Source organism: Trichomonas vaginalis, chromosome I (assembly GCF_026262505.1).
Source record: "Trichomonas vaginalis G3 chromosome I, whole genome shotgun sequence".
Lineage (NCBI taxonomy): Eukaryota > Parabasalia > Trichomonadida > Trichomonadidae > Trichomonas > Trichomonas vaginalis.
In genome coordinates, this window is record NC_067203.1 from 9924733 (window position 1) to 9949047 (window position 24315).

The 24315-nt window shown below is 32.0% G+C and overlaps 12 protein-coding genes and 1 pseudogene across 13 annotated transcripts, besides 4 other annotated features; 1 reads left to right on the forward strand and 12 right to left on the reverse strand.

Moving 5' to 3' along the window:
• Window positions 1-10799: part of a mobile genetic element that runs on past the window's edge.
• Window positions 679-1620, reverse strand: TVAGG3_0960400 (organellar and viral DNA polymerase type B; the record flags this gene model as incomplete). Its single annotated transcript, XM_051253434.1, has 1 exon — window positions 679-1620. One exon carries the CDS (start codon window positions 1618-1620, stop codon window positions 679-681), a length of 942 nt encoding a protein of 313 aa, XP_051079008.1.
• On the reverse strand, window positions 2254-2838 carry TVAGG3_0960410 (His-Me finger endonucleases family; the record flags this gene model as incomplete). Its single annotated transcript, XM_051253435.1, has 1 exon — window positions 2254-2838. The coding sequence occupies one exon, from the start codon at window positions 2836-2838 to the stop codon at window positions 2254-2256; it is 585 nt and encodes a 194-aa protein (XP_051079009.1).
• TVAGG3_0960420 (uncharacterized protein) lies at window positions 3009-3200 on the reverse strand (the record flags this gene model as incomplete). Its single annotated transcript, XM_001294942.1, has 1 exon — window positions 3009-3200. The coding sequence occupies one exon, from the start codon at window positions 3198-3200 to the stop codon at window positions 3009-3011; it is 192 nt and encodes a 63-aa protein (XP_001294943.1).
• On the reverse strand, window positions 4083-4667 carry TVAGG3_0960430 (phage tail repeat-like family; the record flags this gene model as incomplete). Its single annotated transcript, XM_051253436.1, has 1 exon — window positions 4083-4667. One exon carries the CDS (start codon window positions 4665-4667, stop codon window positions 4083-4085), a length of 585 nt encoding a protein of 194 aa, XP_051079010.1.
• TVAGG3_0960440 (uncharacterized protein) lies at window positions 4687-4839 on the reverse strand (the record flags this gene model as incomplete). The annotated part of the gene is made up of 1 exon (XM_001294941.1): window positions 4687-4839. One exon carries the CDS (start codon window positions 4837-4839, stop codon window positions 4687-4689), a length of 153 nt encoding a protein of 50 aa, XP_001294942.1.
• Window positions 4859-5260, reverse strand: TVAGG3_0960450 (uncharacterized protein; the record flags this gene model as incomplete). Its single annotated transcript, XM_051253437.1, has 1 exon — window positions 4859-5260. One exon carries the CDS (start codon window positions 5258-5260, stop codon window positions 4859-4861), a length of 402 nt encoding a protein of 133 aa, XP_051079011.1.
• TVAGG3_0960460 (keratin-associated protein family) lies at window positions 6233-6664 on the reverse strand (the record flags this gene model as incomplete). The annotated part of the gene is made up of 1 exon (XM_051253438.1): window positions 6233-6664. The coding sequence occupies one exon, from the start codon at window positions 6662-6664 to the stop codon at window positions 6233-6235; it is 432 nt and encodes a 143-aa protein (XP_051079012.1).
• TVAGG3_0960470 (phage tail repeat-like family) lies at window positions 7634-8096 on the reverse strand (the record flags this gene model as incomplete). The annotated part of the gene is made up of 1 exon (XM_051253439.1): window positions 7634-8096. A coding segment is annotated over one exon (463 nt), but the record flags the coding sequence as incomplete, so codon positions are not given.
• Window positions 9373-9584, reverse strand: TVAGG3_0960480 (annotated as a pseudogene). The gene has a single exon. A coding segment is annotated over exon 1 (212 nt).
• Window positions 10800-11167: 368 nt separating the features above from the next.
• Window positions 11168-11820: a mobile genetic element.
• Window positions 11821-12558: 738 nt separating this feature from the next.
• TVAGG3_0960500 (protein ubiquitination) lies at window positions 12559-13155 on the reverse strand (the record flags this gene model as incomplete). Its single annotated transcript, XM_001326948.1, has 1 exon — window positions 12559-13155. One exon carries the CDS (start codon window positions 13153-13155, stop codon window positions 12559-12561), a length of 597 nt encoding a protein of 198 aa, XP_001326983.1.
• Window positions 13156-14970: 1815 nt separating this feature from the next.
• Window positions 14971-16485, forward strand: TVAGG3_0960510 (meiotic spindle elongation; the record flags this gene model as incomplete). The annotated part of the gene is made up of 1 exon (XM_001326947.1): window positions 14971-16455. One exon carries the CDS (start codon window positions 14971-14973, stop codon window positions 16453-16455), a length of 1485 nt encoding a protein of 494 aa, XP_001326982.1.
• Window positions 16486-16573: 88 nt separating this feature from the next.
• Window positions 16574-18171: a mobile genetic element.
• A 13-nt stretch (window positions 18172-18184) lies between these two features.
• Window positions 18185-18206: a mobile genetic element.
• A 539-nt stretch (window positions 18207-18745) lies between these two features.
• Window positions 18746-18994, reverse strand: TVAGG3_0960540 (uncharacterized protein; the record flags this gene model as incomplete). The annotated part of the gene is made up of 1 exon (XM_001326946.1): window positions 18746-18994. One exon carries the CDS (start codon window positions 18992-18994, stop codon window positions 18746-18748), a length of 249 nt encoding a protein of 82 aa, XP_001326981.1.
• Window positions 18995-20704: 1710 nt separating this feature from the next.
• TVAGG3_0960550 (mRNA splicing, via spliceosome) lies at window positions 20705-24225 on the reverse strand (the record flags this gene model as incomplete). The annotated part of the gene is made up of 1 exon (XM_001326945.1): window positions 20834-24145. One exon carries the CDS (start codon window positions 24143-24145, stop codon window positions 20834-20836), a length of 3312 nt encoding a protein of 1103 aa, XP_001326980.1.
• Window positions 24226-24315: the final 90 nt, after the last annotated feature.

Sequence of the window (24315 nt, forward strand, 5' to 3'; positions counted from 1 at the left end):
TCACTGTTTTCATGAGTTTTAGGCGACCCAGAAAAAAGTATGTCTCGCTGTGCTTCATTTAATAGTTCTTGTGTGCTTTGGTTCCTAAACCAGTCTTTAGGAAGCTTAGTATCTGGAGCAAAACATGCTGTCAAAATACTTTGCATTTGGTACATATCGTCTTTGACCGAACGAATGAGACGGAGTTGTTTGTTAAACTGAACCCACTCATATTCTTCATTTATAGCTTCATGGACTATAACTGTTGTTGTGTTCTCTGTGTTGACATATCTGTCTTTACATACAAATAAAAATAAAAAAATAAATAAATTAACTTTATTTTTTCTATCTTAAGGAAATTCATGAATTTTGTTGCTGAATTCAGCAAAAATAATGTTTAGGGTAGAAGGTTAGATCTACCCTCTTTTCTACCCTCTTGAATTTTCATGAATTTTATATATTAATGTTTTGTCAAGACTTCTTCGTAAATGTTTTGTCAAGACTTCTTCGTAAATGTTTTGTCAAGACTTCTTCGTAAATGTTTTGTCAAGACTTCTTCGTACATGTTTTGTCAAGACTTCTTCGTATATGTTTTGTCAAAACTTCTTCTTCGTAATGAGCGTAAATGACCAAAAAATAATGTTTAGGGTAGATGGGTAGATCTACCCTCTTTTCTAACCTGTTTTCTACCCTCATTATTTATAAGCGTTTTACATGGTAAACGTTATGAATTCGTGAGACTATAAACAATTTCGTAGCTTCTATTTCTTCTGTCAGTACATCGAATGTTTTAACGATACCGAAAGTTTCTTTATACTTCTTCTTGACGTCAGATAGAAGGAAATCTTCTGCTGTTGGATAGTTTTTGTTCAGAAATTCTAACATGTCCATTTTATCTTCTGCTGGCTTTTCTGCTTCTTTCTTTAAGTCTGCATAGTCGTTTCTCATACGTTCTATCTCTTTGACGGAGTAGTTATATTTCCTCATTGCTGCTTTACATTTAGAACATTGCGGGTTCATTTTTGCGTTATATTCTGAAACCTTGCCTGCTAAAACAACTAAGGCGTCAATGGTTTTCTTTAACTCAAAAGTTGTTGGTTTTATTTGTTCGTTCCATATTTTACATCTTTTATCTTTATCTCTTATCTGCCATACACATTTTGCAACTAATGAAACAAAGTTGTCGTAGGTCTTAAACTCCCCGGATTTATATATGTCAGAAACATTCTTATATAACATGTCGCAATCTTTGTCCATAACCTTATGGTTGCAATGAAAACCAAGGAATTCATAGTTTACCTTTCGTATGAACTTCTTTATTTCTACTGAGTCAGTTGCTTTGACTTCTATTTCGTCAAATTCAGGAATAGTTAGTTTTTGTTGTTGGATTTCAGGCAATTTGGGTAAATGGTCAATAATGTCCTGCATTTCATAAAGATACTGTTCATTTGTTTCATCTTTCACACTACAGTCTAAATTACTTGTTAAAAGTTCTTGCTTTATCTTCTGGATTGTTGTTTCGAAAGTAAACGAATCTGGAATGAAGCTTTTCATTTCTACTAACATTGAAGTTGGGTTCATGACTAACGAGTTTGGTGCTGTAGTTGTTTGTATTGTTGTTGTGCCGATTGTTGAAATCATATTTTTTATACAAAATAAAAAAAATAAATAAAATAAAACTAATTTTATTTTTTATTTCGGGAAAATTCATGAGGTTAGAAAAGAGGTTAGAAAACAGGGTAGATCTACCCTTCTACCCTAAACATTATTTTTGGTGTAAATTTCATGATTTTCGAGAGTTTTAGACCATGTTAGAAAACGTGTTAGAAAACGTGTTAGATCTAACATTCTAACATAAACTTTATTTTTGGGTCCTTTACACTCATTACGATGACATCATGACAAAACATTTACGCTCATTACGAAGAAGTTTCGACAAAACATAAACGATGAAATCATGACAAAACATTTACGATGAAATCATGACAAAACATTTACGATGAAGAAGTTTCGACAAAACATTTACGAAGAAATTCATGAAAATTCAAGAGGGTAGAAAAGAGGGTAGAAAACAGGGTAGATCTACCCTTCTACCCTAAACATTATTTTTGCTGAATTTAGCAACAAAATGAACGAGGTCAGGATGTATGTTGCTGAATTCATTCATAACACCCTTTGGAAGCTCATAAAATGCTTGTTTTGAGGTCGAGCCACTTTTGGCTCCACCGTATTCTTTCAACCTGAAGCATTTAATATATGTAAAAATATATTGTTTTAAAATGGTATGCCATATAGCTTCTTGAATTTGTTAAGAAGTATTCGAACGTATTTTCCATCTGTATCTCTAGTGTTTACATAAGCATAGCCCGCCTTAGTAAAATATACTTGTAATTTCCTATAGTTTACGCCGGTATAAAAGTAGAAAGAGTCTTGTTCTTCGCTATAGTAGTAAAACTCAAACGTATGCTTGCCATAGTCTGTAATTTCAATTGTTTCATCTTCTAGTTCGTCGACAAATTCGAATACAATATCTCTAAAATTACCTTTGTTCTTATTGTTTTCAGAATAAGTGACCCAACGTAAGTTTTCAAGTCTATTGTCGTTTCTTATATGGTTTATATGGTCTACAAAAGGTAAATTGTTAGGATTCAGTATAAAATGAGTTGCAATGACAACATGTTTAAGATAGTGTTTTCCACCCATCTTCATATCAGCATATCCGTCATTTCGCTCCCATTCGCTTAAAACTCTTTTTGTCTTTTTGTTTCTGACTTCAAATGACTCACAACAGTGAATTTCATATTTCTCATCTAACAAACAAGTTTCCCAACGGTCTTCTCCAACAAACTCAGCGTACATTTCAAATAAAATAAAAAAAATATATTGTTTTGAAAAATAAATTGTTTTCATGAGTTTTCTACGATGAAATCATGACAAATTCATGAGGGTAGAAAAGAGGGTAGAAAAGAGGGTAGATCTACCCATCTACCCTAAACATTATTTTTACTGAATTTAGCAACAACTTTCTCTCAATTGGAGCTGTAGCATACTCTTTGCGTAAGCGGTTCAGACCTTCTTCGAACTCTTGGTCTCTCTTCGATTTGTATTGGAATTGGTAGTAATTTGGATTGAGATTGGAATTGCTGGAACTGAGGTGCAGGGGTTGGTGCTTTCGGTTCTTCTGGATTGAGATTGGACTCGGTTGGTGGGACGTGGGACATTCGTTGGTGGCTTAACCGTCGGACCACAACGATAAAAATCTCTGCTACTAGCAGTACTGCTACTGACAGTAGCAGTACTTTTTCTGACAGTAGCAGTACTTTTACTGACAGTAGCAGTACTTTTTCTGACAGTAGCAGTACTTTTACTGACAGTAGCAGTACTTTATCGTCGAAAACCCTCTCAAATTTTCCTTTTTACTGCTCCTAGCAGTACTTTTTCTGACAGTAGCAGTACTTTTTCTGACAGTAGCAATGGACAACATCGAGCCATTAGATGAGGCAATTTACCTAATTGAAATTAACGAGCTTGTTAAGCAGTACTTGCGCAAGGTCATGAAGCCCAAGGTCAAGTTCACCACTATTTCTGGAAGGGCTGCCTTGAATCTCGAGATTTCGACTGGAATTCCAATTCAAATACCAGAAAACACTCCTTTCGACGACATAAAGCAAGCAAAGAAGGAAGCCATTATAAAGTTCCTAAACAAGCGCCCATGGATACAACTTCCAAACAGAGAGAGTCCAATTCCACGAATTATACAAATTCTCAGAGCACTGTTCCACTACTCTGGTCAACCATTCTACATAACCTCAGAAGGCGGCATCCAACCAGTTCAGTAAACATCTCATTTTAACTCACTTTTTTTATGTTTTTTGTGAAAGTGTCAAAAATAAATTGTTTTCATGAGGGTAGAAAAGAGGGTAGAAAAGAGGGTAGATCTACCCATCTACCCTAAACATTATTTTTCAATACTTTTTCAGCACTTTTGTTTTAAATGGTATGCCATTTCATATTTCATCGTCTAACAAACAAGTTTCCCAACGGTCTTCTCCAACAAACTCAGCGTACATTTCAAATAAAAATAAAAAAATATGTTTTTTTCTTTACTTTACATAACCACCTGCTGCCATAAGTCTTTGACGCCAACCCATACCAGCTAATGAAGGTTGACTTGGTTTAGTTTGGAAACTAAACTTTGGTTTTGGTTTATCTTCAGTTTTTGGTTTTTCTTCTTCTATCGGTTTTTCGTCACTTTTCGGTTCCTCTGATTTTTCCCCACCTGCAGGAACAGTTGTGTCGTCAACATCTTCATAAATATCATATGCCATTTGTTTTTGTTTTCCTTTCAACTTTTTGTGTTTGTTGTAAAGTTTAGAATATTTCGACTCTAAGTCAATGAGATGTTCTATAATGAACTGTTGGTCAGTGAAGTAAACTTTTCCATCTGTTGTCTCGAAAGCTCCTTCAGACTTCAATATTTTATTTGTGAGAGTCTGTTTCTTTTTTGAGATACTAGCCGTTCCATTTCTATGAAAAGTGACTTTGTAGTTAGGGTTTGTATTTCCAGACCTGGCACTTTCTATTATTGAATTTTTCTCTTCATCTGTAAGTTCTTTGACAGGTTTTGACAATGGTTCTGAACTTTTTGTTTGTGGTGTCAAATCTACGGTTTCAACTTCTTCGGTCATTTCATCTCAGTAAAAAATTTTAGTTTGGTTTGTTTTCAACTGGTTGTTGTTGTTTTTTAAGTCGGTCTAAAACTTCCTGAGGTATAGGAAGAACTTGACAAACACGTTGTGTAACTGCTGGAAGTCGACAAATCCATCTTGAACCCATTTGTCTCAATGCTGTATTGTTCATTTCATCTCGGTAAAAAATTTTACATTCCCCACGTTTGAGGCGGTTGAGGTTGGTTATTGTTTACCCACTGTTGTGCATGGTTATATCCTCTGTTAAAGAATCTTTCACCTTGGTCCATATAGTGTCCTGCTTGGTTATAGTAGTCATTTGCTTTGTTATAATAGTTTCCTGCTTGTCTTCCTACATTGTCCATCCATCCTTGAACTTTTCCTCTTGTTTCAGGATTTGGAATAAGATTTGCTGCATCTCGTGCTACATCCCAACCTTTCTGTACAGTTTGTATAATAGGTTGTGCTTTCTCTTTAAGTATACCTAATGTACTCAAAATCTTCCTTCCAACTCCAAATACACCTCTGGCTATTGTTCCAACTGCGGGCAAAAATCTGGATGCAACTCCTGCTAATGCGCCAAATAAACCCATTTCTTATAGGGTAAAAAATGACGAATCCGAACAAGGACCCCTATGTTTCTAAAGCGACAAAAAAAGCACTCATGATAAAAATCTTTAGTTCAACACCAAATGCTTGGTTTATGGATATCTTGGAAAACATTCCGAGGTATAGAGAAGATGGACCACCATACTGGTTAATATTTGTTGGTCAAAACACAAGATACTGTGAAGCCATACCATTATGGTCCAAAAATATTTTAGATGTGAAAACTGCTTTGACAATATTCGTTGACAAATACCATCCAACAAAACTGACATCTGACTGTGAAAGTTCTTTCAAATCAGATGATATTAAAAACTATCTGCGTTCAAAAAATGTAAACCAATATTTCATTGTCGACCAAAACCATTCTGCTCTCGGTGTCATTGACGGTTGTATAAAAATGTTAAGAGACTTAAACCAACCACAAGGTGGTGAAGCAAATGAAATGTCATATGACGACAAATATAGACACTTCTCCATGGCAAAGATGAGACAAGTTTTAAATATTTACAATAGCCGTAAACAAAAAGGTTTGGGAAACCACTCCCCGAAGAAATGAAAAACAACCCTGACTTAGAGAAAGACTATATATTTAATAATTTAGTCAAAAGAGACAAACAAGAAAGAATGCCGGGCTTCAAACTTCAGAAAGGTGACAAAGTAAAAATAGAAATACCTAAACGCGACCCATATGAAAATACTATTGACTATGACAACAATGGGAACCCGACAGGTACTCACATTCGTGTTCGTAAAAATAGAAGAAAGTATACAAGAGAATATTATGAAGTTTTAGGCAAACATGGCAAAATGTACACACTGCAAGCAGAAGATAAAACTACTATTGTCAGACCTCGTTTCAAACTTGTCAAAGTTCAAGGTGGTATACTTTCAAAGACAGTTCCTAACAAATATAAGACAACTCCTGACGAATATGCTAAAGAAGTTGAAAATGACGACTAAGCAATTCTATACCATGCGTAAACTGTCATGTAAGGTGGCATGTATTCTTTACCCAAGCCTGTTGGATTTGTTGTGAAAGTATGGACATGATTTCCTCCTGGTTCAGTTGGTCGAAAAGTCTTTTTTGCTGAATGGTTATAATCTGGAGATAAAACGTCATTGCCAGCATAATATTCTGAGTTGTATAATGGGTGGTCTCTTAATGAGTGGCTATGGTCGCCAGAAAAGTTTGTAGTTCCTGTATGAGTGTGCGGTGGAAGGTTTGCTTCTTTAATTTTCTTCGAACCACCTGTTTCCTTTGAAGAGTTTGCACAATACAAAAACCTGTCGACTATTTGTTCCCATGCACCAACACCAAACATTACTTGAGGACCTCTTGCTTCCATAGATGTATAAATAGAACCTACTGGGTTCATTAAATCAAACATATGAGACATTATAGGATTGTCTCTTTTGAACTTAAAATATAGTGCAACTATTTCAGGTTTCTTCTGGTTTGTGTAAGAATTTTTTTATAATATAATCTTATGTTTTCAGGTAGGTAAAATCTTGACTATAATATTTATTTCTGTCATCTATATAATAATATACTATTCTCGTTTTTTCTATTGCATTATATCTTTTATATCTATAATAATCTAAATATAATGTTTGCTTTTGTTCATCTGCATGTAGTGTTCCTTCGTCATCTACATAGTCATAATAATATGGTGCTGGAGCTGGGTCAGGCAATGTCATATCTGCCATTTCATAAACTCGGAAATATTTCTTTTGTTCGTCTCCATATAAGTTTAAGTAGCAGTTGTTGTCTAATGGAACTTTAACTTGTGTACCATCATTCTTTATATAGCTTACATACATTTCATTGTTATTTTTCGGAATGAGTTTATACCGTATACCATTTCTTAAGGACTGTACAAACTGCCATCTAAAATATTTATTTTCTTCATTGACAGAAAAGTCACCAACAATAGTTTCAATATTTTTTGTTCCTATCAAACTTTGGTATATTTCATTGACATATGTTTTATCTGCTTTATTTTCAAGGCTAACGTTTAAGTCTGTTATTTCAGATATAGAATGTGTATGTCCAACGGCACTTTTACTGTTTAAGGTTTCTTGTAAGTCTGTTATTTCAGATATAGAATGTGTATGTCCAACGGCACTTTTACTGTTTAAGGTTTCTTGTAAGTCTGTTATTTCAGATATAGAATGTGTATGTCCAACGGCACTTTTACTGTTTAAGGTTTCTTGTAAGTCTGTTATTTCAGATATAGAATGTGTATGTCCAACGGCACTTTTACTGTTTAAGGTTTCTTGTAAGTTTGTAATATTTGCAATGGTATGTGTATGTCCAACGGCACTTTTCCTGTTTAAGGTTTCTTGTAAGTCTGTTATTTCAGATATAGAATGTATATGAGTCTTTTTAGAATATTCGTTTTCAGCTCTTGTCACTTCACTTGACATTTTATTGTCAACATATGTTTTGTCTGCTAGTTCAGGATGAGTATGTTCTTTTGTTGCATAAGCATTGTTAGCTCTTTCTTCTTCTTTTGCTATTGCATCGTCTACATATTCTTTGTCAGCTTTGTTGTCAACATCTGCTTTCAAAAGAAGTTCATTTATAGGTTTCTCGTTTAAAGTTCCTTTTGTTGGATTTATACAGACAGTATTGTTCTTCTTGTCTTGAAATAGAAACTCATCTGTCATTGGGTTTAATGTCAGTTTTAAGTTTCCTTCTTTCAATGACTCAGATATCTTAGAATAGTTTGAAAAGTTTGTTGTGTTCTTATTTAGAGCTTGCATAATGAGTTGTCGGTTGTGTTGTATTTCTCTCATGGAAGCAATATCTTTCGACATTTTTATTCTAGATAAAATATGCTTCCAATAGAAAAAGAAAATTCAAGAGTTGCTACAACTAAACCATTAGATGAACTTTTTACTAATGTCGGTCAAAAGTTTGAGACAGAGACCGTAAAGCATGAAGGCTATCGTTTTGACTACCCATTAAGATGGCTAAGGACCCATCTGTCACAAAAGCTATTGGCTTTCGTAGAATGAAGTTCATTTCAGAAGCCATACATGGTTTCCCATTTACGGTCGGTTTTGAAGTTCGATACTATAACAAAGAAAAACGTATGTATGAGAAATTTGAACAGGGAAAACTTTTACAAGTTAGTTTGCTTGTAAATTTAGAAACAACTCTTCAAGCTTTTCAAGAAAAAATAAACGATATCTATATCGAATATGCAAACCAGTATAACATTGACGAGGGGGAGTACCATCTCGATATTATTTATGACAGGAAAAATGCAACTGTTAAAATCAATAGAATAGAAGACCTTGGAGAAAACGTTTATATTTCTACAAAATATAACAACTTGGCATGGTATAGATTTATGAGGATGTTAAATCAGCCTGCAGCATATCCAGTACACCCAGACTTTTATGAAGTCGAAAACCCTAATGGAACATATGAAAATGTTTTCGACCAAGATGCTATTATTGTTCATGCTTCATTTTCTGGCGCCCAAAACTCTTTCTTATGCTTGGCAAATGACTTTTACGAAAAACCTACAAAGTTATACGAACCACCAAGTGGAAGTATTTCAGACTTTCAAGTATGGTTTACTACAGATGGAGAAAAAGAATAATTCCATTATACCATGCGTTTTACTTAGAACTTAGTTTCATATACAATACTATCGAACGGTAAAAATATAATTTTTTAATACGGTTGAGGTGTTGGATTTGGTTGCCAACTAGACTGTGGTGCAGGTTCAGGCTGTTGTATAACAGGAGCTTGTTCTTCTGGTTCAGGGTCTTTAGGTATAATAACCAAACTGACTACCCTTTTACCAATATTTTTGACACCGTTCCATACTCCTCTTCCGACAGATTTTATTCCATTCCATATACCTCTTCCAACATTTCGAAAGAAGTTTCCAATACTACTGAAGAAACCCATTTTACTATATGTAAAAATCTAATGTCCGCCTAGTCTCTTACGTTTCCTGTTGAGTTCCATAGCATTCTTTAACTGGAGCTCATACATTCTGTTTCTCCTCTGGTAGAAACATATTCTGGGTCAACTCCTGTGTTCGCGTCATCTGCATAGAGTTGTTTATATCCCACTTCAGGGTTTGTATAAAACTCTTTCCAATCTCATATTTGCATACCATGGTGGTAAGCCTAACGCAGCGTCATTTGACATGGCAGTTTGCATTTGTACATCTGTTGGCACTTGACCATAGTTTGCCATTGCAGTTTGTATTCTAACTTCATTTGGAATATTCTCTGGTTTGGTTGTCCAGGTTGCTGTGCATTCGCTAAGTTCTGTGCGTCCATTTAATATTAGATAAAATATCTCTTACGAGTACATATACTGAACATTTGCAGGCATTGGTTCATCTTCATATTCTCTGTACTTTTCTGCCACGTCAAAGAAATAAATGACACAATGGAAAAAACCTAAAACAAGTAGTCCCATTTCAAACCACATTTATTACTAATAAAATTTCTTTGTTATGACACTTTCTCCAGTTTATAGGTCCTCTCTCATATTCTATCTTGTCATATATAAACTCATAGTCATGTATGTCCTCTAACCATCTCATAACGGTTTCCAAACCACTTTTATCGGATGTAAAGTAAAAGCATGGATGGTTATGTAAAACGTCTAAAGTTTCTAAAGAGTCTCTCAAAGTCCAGTCTACTTGGTATTGAAAATCCCATGTGTTATAGAACGGCGGGTCACTATAAGAAAACATTTTCCTTGTCTTTATATTTTTTCATACAACTCTGTCCAATGACATCTCACAAACTCTATACCCTCAGTATATTTTTCTATGTTCTCTTTGAAAACCTTTGTATAGTTAAGATATAAAACTTTGACATAAGTGTTTCAATGTCATGAACTCTTATAGCACCACTATATAATAGTCTAGCAGATATACTATTCCAGTCTATATATTCTGCTTTTTTCAAAACCTCTCTCACAATATTTTTCTTATCTAATGGTATACGTTCCATCTTACCTATAGGTATCTTTTCTTTTAACTCTTTCAATATATTGTTTGTGTCTGGAATATGTTTGAGACGGTCCATATAGTTGTCGAAGTCATTGCATATAATCTTTGAGTCTGGGAATATTATATGGCACAAATGGGATATATAGAAACTTCCACCGAACAAATCTACAAATGTTAGACCATTCGGTAGTTTCTTAAGTTCTCTCAATATAATATCTTTACATCTACTCTTATTTCCAAAGAACGGTAACGGTGGTTTTGTAAAATTCATTTATATATAATAATAAAAATGTTTTTACCTGAAAAGTGACAGAAAAGTGACAAAGCATGAAAACATATATAATTTGTGAAAAGTGAAACATTATATAATGTTTTCGACCCAGAAGAAGGCTTCTTCCCAGAAGCATGGAGGAAGAAGAAGAGTCCTCCGAATAAAAACTTCATTTATACTAAACATCAACATCAGGGCTAGAAGGCACGAAGTGCCTGGAAGCCCCACTACCTTTTTTTTTTTTTTTTTTTTTTTTTTTTTATTTCCGAAATCGACAAAAAATTTGGAAATTTAATTTCCGAAATCGAAATTATATTAATGTTTTTAATATTCTTATATCAAAAGGATTAAAGTTCATTAAGAGAAAAACAATTCTTCTTCTTCAATCTATTGGCGCATTTATTTCTACACGCCAATAAGGAAGGGAAAATTATAAGACACCATGGTGTCTTCAAAACGCTAATTTTTGATATTTTTAACAACCCTACTTAACGGCTAAGATTTAGGAACAATGTTAAGTATCAAAAAGAAAGGAGGTCTGATATAGACAACATATATCGTTGAAGGTTGAAAAAATCTCTAATATTTGAGCCCAAAATTTCAAATTTTAATTTTTTGAAAAAAAAGGCCACCCGTATGTACGTTTATTTGAGAGGAGGAGGATTATATTTTTGAAAGGGTGAAACATTATGAATATGTTAATTATATAATAATATGTATTATTATAAAAAAGAAAAAATAAAGCACGTTAAAATTTTTCTTTCTTGATTTTTTACAAAATCTACTTAGAATTATGCAAAATATGACTAAATAATTATAAATTTCAAGTTAAATTTTAATTTTGATAAATAATTTAAATTTCAAAATATCAAGTTCAGTTCGACTATGTATGTAGTAATTCCTCAATAAAGTGCCAAAAACCTATTAAAATATATGAACATTTTCAACATTTTAATGTTTTTATTTAAAAAATTGTTGGAATATGAGCTTCAAACAATTATTATGTAAATAAAAATAATTAAATATATGTATTTATTCGTATTACAACCGTAGTAAGTCGATTCTTCCTTTCTTCTACTGAGTTTTGAATTTGATTTCGAATTGTAAAGAGATTCAAAGGGAAAATACTAGCGGATAAAAACTACCTCCATGAAAGGGTCATAATGGAGTCAAGTTGTATTTTTTGATATTTTTTGCTTTTCGAGCCTAAATAGGTAGCCAAGATAATGCCTAAAAATAAGGTTCTAAATTCTGAAGTTTACATGATCCTCTCGTGTGCACCCTTAAATGAGCAGAAAAGTAATATGATAAAAAAATAATTTATATTAGAAGAAAGAGAATTATATAATACAGTAATTAACATTAAAAGAAGCAGAAAAAGTCTCATATTGACATATGCGCCATGTTCAACCAAGAATTTAACAATTTCGAATGAATTCATTCTAATTGCAATACAGAGAGGGCTATCATTAATATCAAATGATAAATATAAAAAGAAAGAGAATGTAGTAAATTAATGATTAAAATAAAAAGAAAGAGATTGTTGTAAAATGATGACGTATTTGAAAAGAATAAGAATACTATAAAACATTGTGAGATATGAAATGAAAGAGAACCCTATAAAACAACTATTGATTTGAAAATAAAGAGTATTTCCTAAATCAATAATATATATGAAAAGAAAGAAAATATCCTAAATTAGTGATATATATGAAAGGAAAGAAAAATATATTAAACAATGCGAAACATGAATAAAAAGAAAACTACATAAAACAATGATAAACATAAAAAGAAAGGAATTACAAATGTCGTTAACATCTGCACCATTTGAAAGAATTAAAGAAGCAAACTCAAAATTTCCGTAATACATACATTCTGCTAATGAATTAGGACGCTGCTTTAGATGCAAATGAAGATACTCAACAATTTCAGAGTTATGATATTTCAATGCCGTATTAATTGTTTTATCAAATGGCTCTTCATCTTCTATCATTGCCATAAATATGGCGTTATTTCCACCTTAAACGGCGTAATTTGATGATTCTTTTGTGTAGTCAGCTCCTAAATTTTTCATGTAATTGAAACATAATTCTGATCCGTATTTAATTGCACAATCAAAGGGTGTTATTTTTCCATCAATTTTCTTATCGAAATTAAGATTTGAGAATTTATTTTTAAGCTCATCAACTTTATCCCATGCGATATAATATAATGGAGATTCTTTTGAATAAATATTGATAATATCTTCTTCTGTCATTGGAGGTTTGAACTCTTCAAATCTGAAACCTTTATGATATAATAATGTTGCTAATTTTACATTTTCTGGTTTGATTATGCAAGAAAACTCGTTTGATATCATTTCATAAAGTTCTTCAAACAATTTTATTTCTTTTTCTCTAATTGATGAAAATACATCAATCAAATAAAGTGCCATTTGTATAGGTATTTTGATTTCTTTAATAAAGTCCATGACTTGCGATGATATTTGTAAAATATTATTGGAATTGATGCCCCAAATAATTTTTGAAACTTGATTGGGGTAGTTGAATATTTCCATGGGCTTAATATTTTTAAAATCAGTATAATTTTCATTGGATGGTACTTGTGAATCCAGCATTTATTTTAATTATAGTGGTCTCAAAAATAGATTTCAGAACCTTTTCAAATAATTTGAGAACTTAATTATAAAAATATTATATGTTCATAGTACATTAATATTTTCAAGAAAAATTTAAAAATAAAAATTCTCTGAAATTTTAGAATCTATATTTATACAATGTCCTTATGTTAATCTACATGTTATTGATAAGCAAATATTGTTTAATAGTTAAATTTGATAAATATCGTTATCTGATGGAATTTGATATATTATTGAGTATATTTTTATGAAATATAATGAATATATCGGTCCACATTAGCTGTAAATAGGATTTGTCTCACACTGATTGAGTAATACCTCTATGATTTGTTAGATAGTGACGATATTAGAATGTATCATTGTTTTCTTGGCACCAGTTTGAAATTTATAAGGTCCACTTTAAGTATTAGCAAATGCCATATAATTGGCTGAATAATACATATGATTTTTTTTGAAAATAAATTAAATTTGAAGAACTCGAATTATTCTTTAGAAATAATAAATTTCATGATGAGTATAAATTAAACACAATGTTTAATTTTAATTTTGAAAAATGCCCGTTTAAAATTTTTATTTTTCCCAAGTCATCAGCAAAATGTATTATTAGTTTAAAATCTACTGATAGAACTCAAAAGGTAGAAACTGTAATGCTTGCTGCGCATGCTCCCTGATTTTCCGTTGATTTCTCTCTAAATTATTTCAATAAATTAGCAACAACTTACTAAAACTCATGGAAGAAGCTGGAAATCATTAAGATGTTAATTTTCAAAGTTGGCTTTAACATGAATTGCTATAGCTCCTTATTAAAAAAAATTCAATTTTCTATATAAAAAATTAGAAGAAGAAATTATTAAAACTAGATTCTCATTACAGAATCATTACATAATACTATCTTGGAATTGGATTTTCTATACCTTAAAAGTAAACCATTCAAATATATCTAAACGTATACTTTTTTTCTGAACAGACGTTAAGGAATTGAGAGCCACAAAAATAGGATCGGCGTTTGGTCGGATGTTCAATAGTTTACATCGCCCCCTTAAAAAGCACCCTTTAATTTTTGATGACCCTACAGAATTTATTTCCGTGACCACTATACTATTTGTTGAAAAGTGTCAAAGTCGTCATATTATATAAAAATCAATGAACCGTCTTTTATTGCATATAATAATGATTTTTTTGTATTAATTTTATGCATAAATTTACATCATTATTAATTTTATTGAAATTTGATAAAAATAATCAGCTTTTAAGCTTAGAATAACTCTAGAGATACATTTCAAGAATTCTTAATGCCGAAAGCAATTTCACATTCAATGAATAATTTATGCAAATATGAAAGAATTAATAGTTAGAAATAGACTTATATAAGTTATATGGAATGCAATCATGGATTCAGTAAATCCGAGATTATATCAATAGTATACTATATTATAGAAAAGAATACTAAAATATAAACAATTTTATGGCTCAAATTATAATCTAGATTAGCTTAATTCATATATTGAAGCAATTATTATGCAAAGATTAAAATTCTGTTTAAAGATTAATGCTGAATGAATTGGATAGTTGCAATTGGATATATCTCTGCAGTTAAGCATGTAAATTGTATAATGTTAACAAACGGAGGTAGGACCAAAATTCTAATCTGATGGTTTGCCAAATGCAATGCATTCTCTTGTCAATGATTCAGTGTTAGGGGATATATCTTATTACGAAGCTTCAAGAAGCACGAAAACTTATCTTTACACAGGGAGCGAAAATTTAACTCGTTTCTGAAGTTTACATTCAGAAATGAGTTTGTCAGCAAAAGACATCATCAAACTTTCCATTTCCAGAGATTCAAAGGAACGTTTAGCCTTTGCAAGAAAAATAGCCGAATTATGTCAAATGCTTGCACCTGATGCCGTTAGATTACAATTATTACCTTTTATTATCGATTGGGTTGATTTAACAGATGAAGTAATCATCTACACAGTTGCAAATCAAGTCATATACCTCGCTATACGAATGGGTGGCATTGGATTTGCTTCACCTCTTATTATGCACTTGCTGACTTCACAAAACAAATTAGTTAGAGTCAAACTAACAGAACAGATACTCAAATTCAAAGATGATGCTACTGCATTCCAATTTATGAACGCAATGGTAAGATCAGTTTATGACTCTGTAAGATCTTTTGTTCCAAAGGTTGTTAACATTCTTTCGTCGCAAAAAGACATACAAACAGTTCTTTTACACCTCACTTCAGATAAATCTTTTGCAGTTAAAAGAGCCGTTTTGGAATCATTAGTGAACCAAGAACCAGAAACAGCAAAATTAGTTGCCGTCCAAATGCTTGATGATTTGGATGATAAAATCAGAAGTTTCATTTCTTCAGCAACAATAAAATTCCCATTTTGGACTTCATCTTTACTTCCAAGGCTTGAAAATGATCCATCATGGAGAGTTCGAGCATCAATTGCAGCTCAGTCGGTTAATTGCGTTGTTTTAACTCCTGTTCTTCCTTCATTATATCGTCTTACGAAAGATCCTTCATGGGAAGTACGTTTGATTACACTCAGAACAATCTCATCGATATTATTCAAGAAGCCAGATATTACATTTCAAGAAACTTCAAAGTTACTCGAAGATATCTCAAAAAATTTCCAAAAATCTCAACAGAAATCCACACTTATTGCATACATAGACGTAGTTATTTCTCTTATATGCAGTTCGGCCAACCGTCTTGAGGATTCTGTTTGGTCTCCAATTGTAGATTCGATACTTAACATCCAGAACTCCCAAGTTCGCCTACATTTCTTCATAGTTGCAGCCCAACAGAATATTTCGGCCATCACCCCATTGATTTCTGAAAAATTTATGAGAAATCTTCCATCCTTCATGAATGACAAGAAATGGAGGGTCAGGGAAGAAGCGGCCAAGCATCTTTTGTTATTTAGAACCTATTTCTCCAACCCAGATATCGTTTCTTTCATCGATTCCTCAGCAATGACATTTATGAATGACGAGACACTTCCAGTAAAAGTGGCCGCTTCAAAGTTTATTGCACAGACATCCCCTGTTTCAACTGAAAATCCAATCCCGGCTTACGTGAAAGAACTTATGACAGTTCCAAGTTTCAGAAAGAGACAAAACGCGGTTATGATTCTCAATGAATTACGCAGTTTTACTACAAATCCGGCTGTTAAACATGCTTGCGAGGAAAAACTTAAGGAATTGCAATCAGATAAAGTAGAACTTGTTGCTGGATTCGCCAAGAATCCTATTATTCATTAGATATTTTGTTGTAAATAAAGAATTATTTCGTTGTATTTACTTTTTTGCTTTATAATTTTTATTTTTAAGGCTGCCCTTACGCCCGCCTGACTTTAATTCAAATTTCTGACAACTGGTGTATAGATCCGTATTTTTCCCAAGTGAGCGGGGTATCTCCAATCCCAGCCCTATCGTCCTCCCAGTGTCAGTTTTCAATATAAAATCCAAATTTTTTTTGAAAATAAAAATTTCGAGAAATTTTTCTGATTTTTTTTTCTTTGATTTCAATAATTCAAAATAAATTTGGGAGTAAAAAGACACTATTTAATGAAATTCATATGAGTGAATGTGGATAAATACTCTCAAAACATACAATTTATCTATTTTTTCTTTATATTATCAACTAATTAGTGATAATTTTTTTTGAATCAGATTTTTTTTTCATTAAAAACATAATATATAACACAACAATGATGCACACATACGTATCTACACATCAAAATATAAAGCTTGTTTTGGTCTGGGCATCCCAACCCAAAATTCTTAAAAAATTGAATAAAATTGAATACTTGGGGCTGGGATACCCATCCCAAAACCGAATTGAATTTTTTGAATTAAAGAATATATTTATGTATTTATAATATACATGTGATGTCTATAAAAAATACTAAATTCTAAAAAAAATTCAATTTATTCAAAACGTATACTAAGTGATCACTTCATTAGTAGGATCAGCAATCCTACTAAATGGTGAGAACGCCATTAACTAAAAAGGGAGTCCTTGGAGCTCTTGATCTCTTGTCAGTAGAGTTCATAATGAGGCATGGCATCTACTGATTAGAGATCAGAGCAATCCTACCTTACCTTCAGGAGCTACAAAGCTCCTAATCGTTACGAGAGGAGCCTTGGAGCTCCTGAAGCTCATCAGCAGAGGCTATTTAGCATTTGGGCCTCTTCTGATGAAAGATGCGAAACACGTCTACGAACCAGGAGCTTCAAAACTTCTAATCCTTACTAAAGGGAGCTTTGGAGCTCCTGAGTCTCCATCAACAGAGTCCCAGATGGTAAATGTCCTTTGCTGATGAAAGATGCGAAACACATCTACGAACCAGGAGCTCCAAAGCTCCTAATCCTTACGAAAGGGAGCCTTGGAGCTCCTGAAACTCCTTTTACTATAAAATAGGACAGTTTTCTTCTGAGGTTCTCATCAAATCTAAGACTTCAGAAGAAAGCTGTCCTATCAATGTATACTTACACTCTCATGGACTACAAGTGTACAATTTTAAGGCAGAGATTATCCGAGGCCTCTCATCAAATGAGGGACCTCGGATAATCTCTACCTTAAGTAGTCAAATAACTTTTCTCACTATTTAGGAACAAAAGAACAAGAGTTGGAGTACTTTAAGGCAAGATTCTTCCGAAATCTCTCATCGAATGAGAGACTTCGGAAGGACCTTGCCAAATCCTTGAACGCCAATATCCTTGGAACTGAGCTAGAACCAGGGAGAAGTAGCATACTATAGAGCACGATGGTAATCTCGGAAATGCTTATATCGCCCCAAGCACAATATTTAAGAAGTCTAACTCATATATACAAGAAGTCAGGCTGAATAGATATTGTGCATATGGTTTGCAGAACTCTCATGATATTTAAAATTCATGTTATCCCAAAAAGGTGACACTTTGGGTGTATCGTCCATCCCAGGGATGCAAAAATCACATCACCTTGGATCTATAATTGAAGGTATTGTCATAGGGGCGTAAGTGCACCCTTAATAATTTTTATTTTTAAAATTAGTGAAGTGTGATAAAGTCACAGTGGGTATTATTATCGTCTGGCGGTTTTAGACGACAATGCGAATTTTCGATTTCTAATTTTTTTTTGCCAGATGAAGAGTCACCCCATATATAATATGTGTTTGCACTCCATACACATAGATGGTATTGATGTTCTTCCTATTTTTAGGTACCAAAAAATGCATTTTTAGATGACAATAATAATTTTGTCATTTTTCCAGATGGCAATAAAACATCCTCAAATCACAGAACTTCAAAAATCATCGCATGATTATATTAATTTTCCATTTTCCAACATTAATGTTGTTTATCTGAAATTTGAAAAATACATAGTGTCAAATTGGCTGGAATTGATCACTTATGCCCCAATATTTTCTTAAAGAAAAGTGACAAAGAGCAACTTTGACCCACTCTCGGAATTTTTTTTATGCTCAAAAAAAAAGATGATTTATTACTTTTGACAACAAAAAATCTAAAGTACTCGATATCATTAAGACCAGCCTACATTAAATATTTAAATGATATCATTTGTTAATGCTTGATTTGCGAAATTTGGATCTAAACATCCATATTTTGCACGATATGCCTTTGGATCACGTGAGTAAACTTTATGTGATATGAATGTAATTCTTGTTGCATTATATTTCCAAATGAAATTCGAAATTCCATTGTATCCGATGATACACAACAAATAATAAAAAATTTTATATGGAGTTGTAAGGAAGCATCGGAATACACATGAATTTCCAGCAACAGCATGCATTGTAAAGTTATTTGGATTCCGATACGAGAAATCCAAAACATCTAATTTATAGGTCGGAGTACATTTATATATAATCTTTGCGCCTTCAATTTCAGGTAAGACTCCGTCTTCCTGCCAACTTGCGTAATTATTTCTTGGAAAGCCTGGCTCAGCTGCATTGGTCCTATTTCTATCAATTAGTTCATTGATTGTCATATATCCCCCTCTGATTCAATAAAAAAGGGACAATAATAATTAACACATACTTCTGCAAAACTATCATCCTTCTTACTAACAGGAGATCCAATATATATTGCATTTGATCTTTTTCTTTTTAAAGACGATATTCTACAATAAATCAAAACTGGTATATATATTAAATAAAATATGCCAGGGTAAATAAGATCTGATATCTTTGTGCAGTATAATGACATAAATACCAAAATGATTTGGAAGTTGACATAAAAATTGCAAAAAAATACAATATCCTGCGTTAATGCGAAAAATATCATTGATGGAATGCATGGAATTAGCAAGAAGCAAGATGATTTTATACCTGGTTTACATACTTTACAACGAAAATTTGATGGACAAGTTTGATTGTTAGAACAATTGCATTTTGCATCTAGTGGATTCGCATTGAATGAGCATGAGACAGAGCAAATAATTGAAAATAGTAACATTTAAAAATGAATTGAAAAATTTGACAGTACAAGAAATGAATGGAAGGAAATCATTTATAAAAATTAAGTAATTTTATAGCTTGCTATAAACATTCTGATACGAATTTCAGTGCAACGGTATTTACAAAAAAGGCGGTTTTCGTATCAGAATGATAAGTTTTATATTTTATATTCTTTATTTTGAATTTAAGAGTGGTTTACGAAAACGATCCAGATCTGCTTTCATGTAAACATTACAAAAATTTGAGATCATTGTCTTCAGTTTCTGGTAATTTTATGCTTTGTTTCCTTAAAATTGCAGTTTGCTAACCTTTGCATCTTTGTTCAATGCTCGATTTTTGAAATCGATTTAAAAATGGAGCTTATATTGAAATATTTGAAAGATACCAAATTTTAGCAGACTTTTTCAGATAATTGAGCTTCCGCTAAATTCTCTGAAAAGTCCTCAAAAATTCGTATGATTTTGATATGGATACACATCTCATTCTTTATAGTTTTATATATATATAAATGATGTTGTTTACATTACAATACAAGGTGGACAATAAATTCTGAATCACTCCATCTAAAAACACCAATATGAAAGATTCATATTATGTATTGAGTAAACTATTTATTCGTATAATCAATTGTTGATTATCTACAGTATAGAGAAAGATAATTCTCAATAAAATGATTTTTTAAAAATTTAATTTTTGCAAATAAAATGTGTATGCATTGTAGATTCCTTAAAGTTGAAATGATAGATAGTAGACTTTAAATACTATCTAAATATGATTGAACTAAATAACAATACATCAAATATTCAATCAAATAATGTAAATTATTCATTTTTCCATTTTGCCACGTTTTCCAAAAAAATTATTGAATTCAGTTTGATGCATGAAAATATATGTTAAAGTTCTAAAAATGATAAGATTTAAATAACTATAGATGTATTACTAAATTAGTGTAATAACAATTATAGATATTATTCATATAAGGAAACTCCCACTCAAAACAAAGAAAAATTGACATTCCAGAAAGTTGAAAAGGTATATTTGCTTTTTTGACTAAGATCATTTTTTTAAGACACACAAGTTAACATTATGAAATAAAGGGAAAATATAAGAGCTTCGTTGATAAATAGACAATATATTATAATAACTTTATAAATTAACAAACAAAATAAATAATATTACTCTAATAACATCTGATCATAAGATATCTTCCTTCCATTTGCAAATAAGAAGCCACCTCCTCCAGTGACTGCATTTGCAATATTAACAACACTTTCCCATTCAATTGTTGATCTGAATCCTTCCATGTTTCCGAAAATCAAGAAAGCAGATCTTGATCTTGAACATGAAACATTAATTCTCCTTGCATCTCTCAACCAAACACTTGGAGATTGGCTGACGAGCGAAAGAATGACAATGATATTCTGCAGGCCTTGAAATTCATCAACAGTGCATATATCTCTTGGAACATACGATGATTCTTGAATGTAATCAATCAAATTAAATTTTTGATTTTTATATGGTGTAATAACGGAAACATCATTTAAATCAACACCATTTTCAAAGAGCATTTGCAAGACATAACAAATACATTCAGCTTCTGCATCATTAGTCATTTCACCACCTCTTTTAATAGGTACATCTATCCATTGTAAATTATAATCCAAACATTCAAATTCTCTCAATTTTTTGACACTTTTTAGATCTTTCAATTCTCTGGCATATCTATTTCTGTACAAATTGCATATTTCTGACTTTGCTCGGCCTTGATATGTCAACTGGATTGGCGCAATGCCTGAATTTAACAGTCTTTCGAAGAATGACATGTCAAAACGACCTTGCAATCTAACATCATCGCATTTAACAACAGGACTTAATTGTTGTTGGTCGCCAATCAAAATAAACCTTACAGGATTAAGTAATAAGAACGAAATCATTTCTGTTTCAACAATTTTTGCGGCTTCTTCAACAATTACAGTTTTAATATTTAATTTTGAAAGCATTTCAACCTTTAGAGTTGCAAAAGACACTGTACAACCAATTATACCTATCTCTGATGTATAATAATCAACTAAATCTCTTCTTTTTTGAGAAATGAAAATTAATAATTTCGAAATCTGGAATAAACCAGTTTTTGTTTCATCATCGAATTCTTCTCCATAACTAGTAACAATATCTGCATAGTTTTCAATTTCTTGGCATTCTTGGATCTCATCAAAAATGTTTTCGTATGTCAAATTTTTACAAAAAGTGACAATATCACCAACAACATCTGTTTCTTCATTCATGTCATGTTTTTGGAACAAATCAATAATGTTTTGTACAATTGAATAAACTCTGCCTTCAACGGTCAGTTTTTTAGCTTCTTCAGTTGCTTTTCTTCCGAATCTGAATACATCGAGATCTGATTTGTCTAATTCAGTCAGCATTTGATCAAGAGCGGCATTGGAATGTGCACAAATAAGAATTCTTTCATCATTAGAATTCGGTTGTGTTGATTTTCCTGTTTTTGTCACTTTTTTATTATTTTTTTCTTCGAAACCAACAATTCCTAAGTTTGCTGCGAGAACACGAGTGATAGAAAGCATTGTTTGTGTCTTTCCTGTTCCAGGAGGTCCTTGAATCAAAGAAAATGGAAAGAAAATACTAGAAATTACTGATAATTGCTGCTCTCTCGTTAATTTTATGTCTTTGTCAACACAACTCAAAGGATACTGCGAATACTGTAAATCTACTAACTTGGAATTAATAGGAATCTTAGCTTTGACAGAATTTTCAATGTCACTTTCTACAGAAAAAGTGACAGATTTACCAAAAATATTTTTAATGTCCAAACAAACTTGCATGAACTTGTCTGGTGTCAAACAGCCTCCGAAATTGATTACGTCTGGAAGATATTTGTACTCTAAACTGGATTGAAGACGTCCGACTTCGGAAACATTTTCAGAACCAATCCAAATTTGTGACAAAACGGTTTTTTGTAAATTTGAACTGAATTTTAATAAATTCACGGCATTTTGGAGTGTCGAGTAATAAGTGTTCTTCGCTGGATCTAAAACATAAATGATGTTGTAATTAAGATCGTCACTTTTTGACAAAAAGTCAATTTTATATGAATTTCCATTTTTTTGAAGAATTTTAACGAAAGAAATCTCACGAACAACATCGCCATCAACATTTAATAGGAGTACAGTCTTTTCATCGGTATCAAGATCAGTTTTTACCCAAATATTTCCGTAATTTCCCGAAATTTTGCATTTTGATATTTGTCCTGCGGCCAAATTGTCTTGAATCAAACAGAGCCTGATGTCTTCCCATATATCTAAGGCAACTGTCTCTTTAAACAGTATAAAAGTCGTTGTCGCGTATGTAATAAAATCTAAAAAACTCAAAACTATCCTTGGAATGAATAAATTACCAGAAAGAAGGTCTAATATGTATTGTACATCAATGTAAGGGTTGTCTAATCCAGTAGATTCTATAAATTCTTGACAATTATTTCTATCAAAATTATCTAAAGCAGAACCACCATTACTCATCCAGAAAATAATATTTCTGTATAGTCTATTGTATATTCCAATTGATCTTCTTGTGTATCTGTTCCTTGGAATCTTATGATTCATTATTATGCTGAAATATGAGTTGTTTGGCTGAGGAAACATGGCTAAGTATGTTGCTAATGCTCTTCCAACACTCTTTTGAGATGTAACATTGACACAAATCTGTAAAACATTCAAAACAATTCGTAAATGAAGTAAAAAGTTGGGATTTGATGGATTACTGATGTAATATATTGAATTTTCAATTGTAAGCTTAAAAATCTTTTCAAAAGGAAGCTGTTCGTTGTATAATTCGATCTGTTCTTGTTCGAATTCGCTAAATCTTCTTTTTATTTCGAAATTACTGTTTTTAAGAAGCGCAAATTGAAACTGCGCACCAAGTAATTCGGCATCTGGATTGTCTATAAAGTTGACACATGAATCTAAAAAATCTACAAAAGATAAAATGGTTTCTAAAGGCATATATTGGTTAATTCTATTGGACATCTCATTCATGAAGAGAGACCAGTTTATGTTCTTTGGCATTTTGCCAATAACACGCATGTGAAACGTAGATAACAACATTATAACCATAAACAAGTCTTCTGAACATCCTTGCTTAAGTTTTGGAGTAAAATACTGATCTAAAGCATCGCAGCTTGAAAGAGCTGATAATATATCTGATCTATATCGTGGAATTTCAATTGTTTTTAATTCAGTGTATAATGGAAGTTCTTTTAATGAATTATTTGTTTTTAATGCAATCTCTAGTAATCTCTTCATGGAATCAGGATGATTTTGTGATTGAAATTGCTTTAATAAATTTAAATTTTTCATTCCTTCAACGGTAAGCATGCAATAAATGCATTTCTCGATGATTTCGTTAAGGTCGGTATATGTCTTGTCTTTTGACATATAATCTCGCGAGATATCTTTAATGATCTTATCCATAATTTTTTTTAGAAAAAATTGTCACTTTTATTATAAAAAAATCTTCTTGACTTCGCTGGAAATAGCAATATATTCAAGATCTTTTTGATAACAATATTATGTGCCAAATAGAGGTGATGAAATTCTACATTGACTATTAATGTTTTTGCTCAATTCATTGGCCATGATAT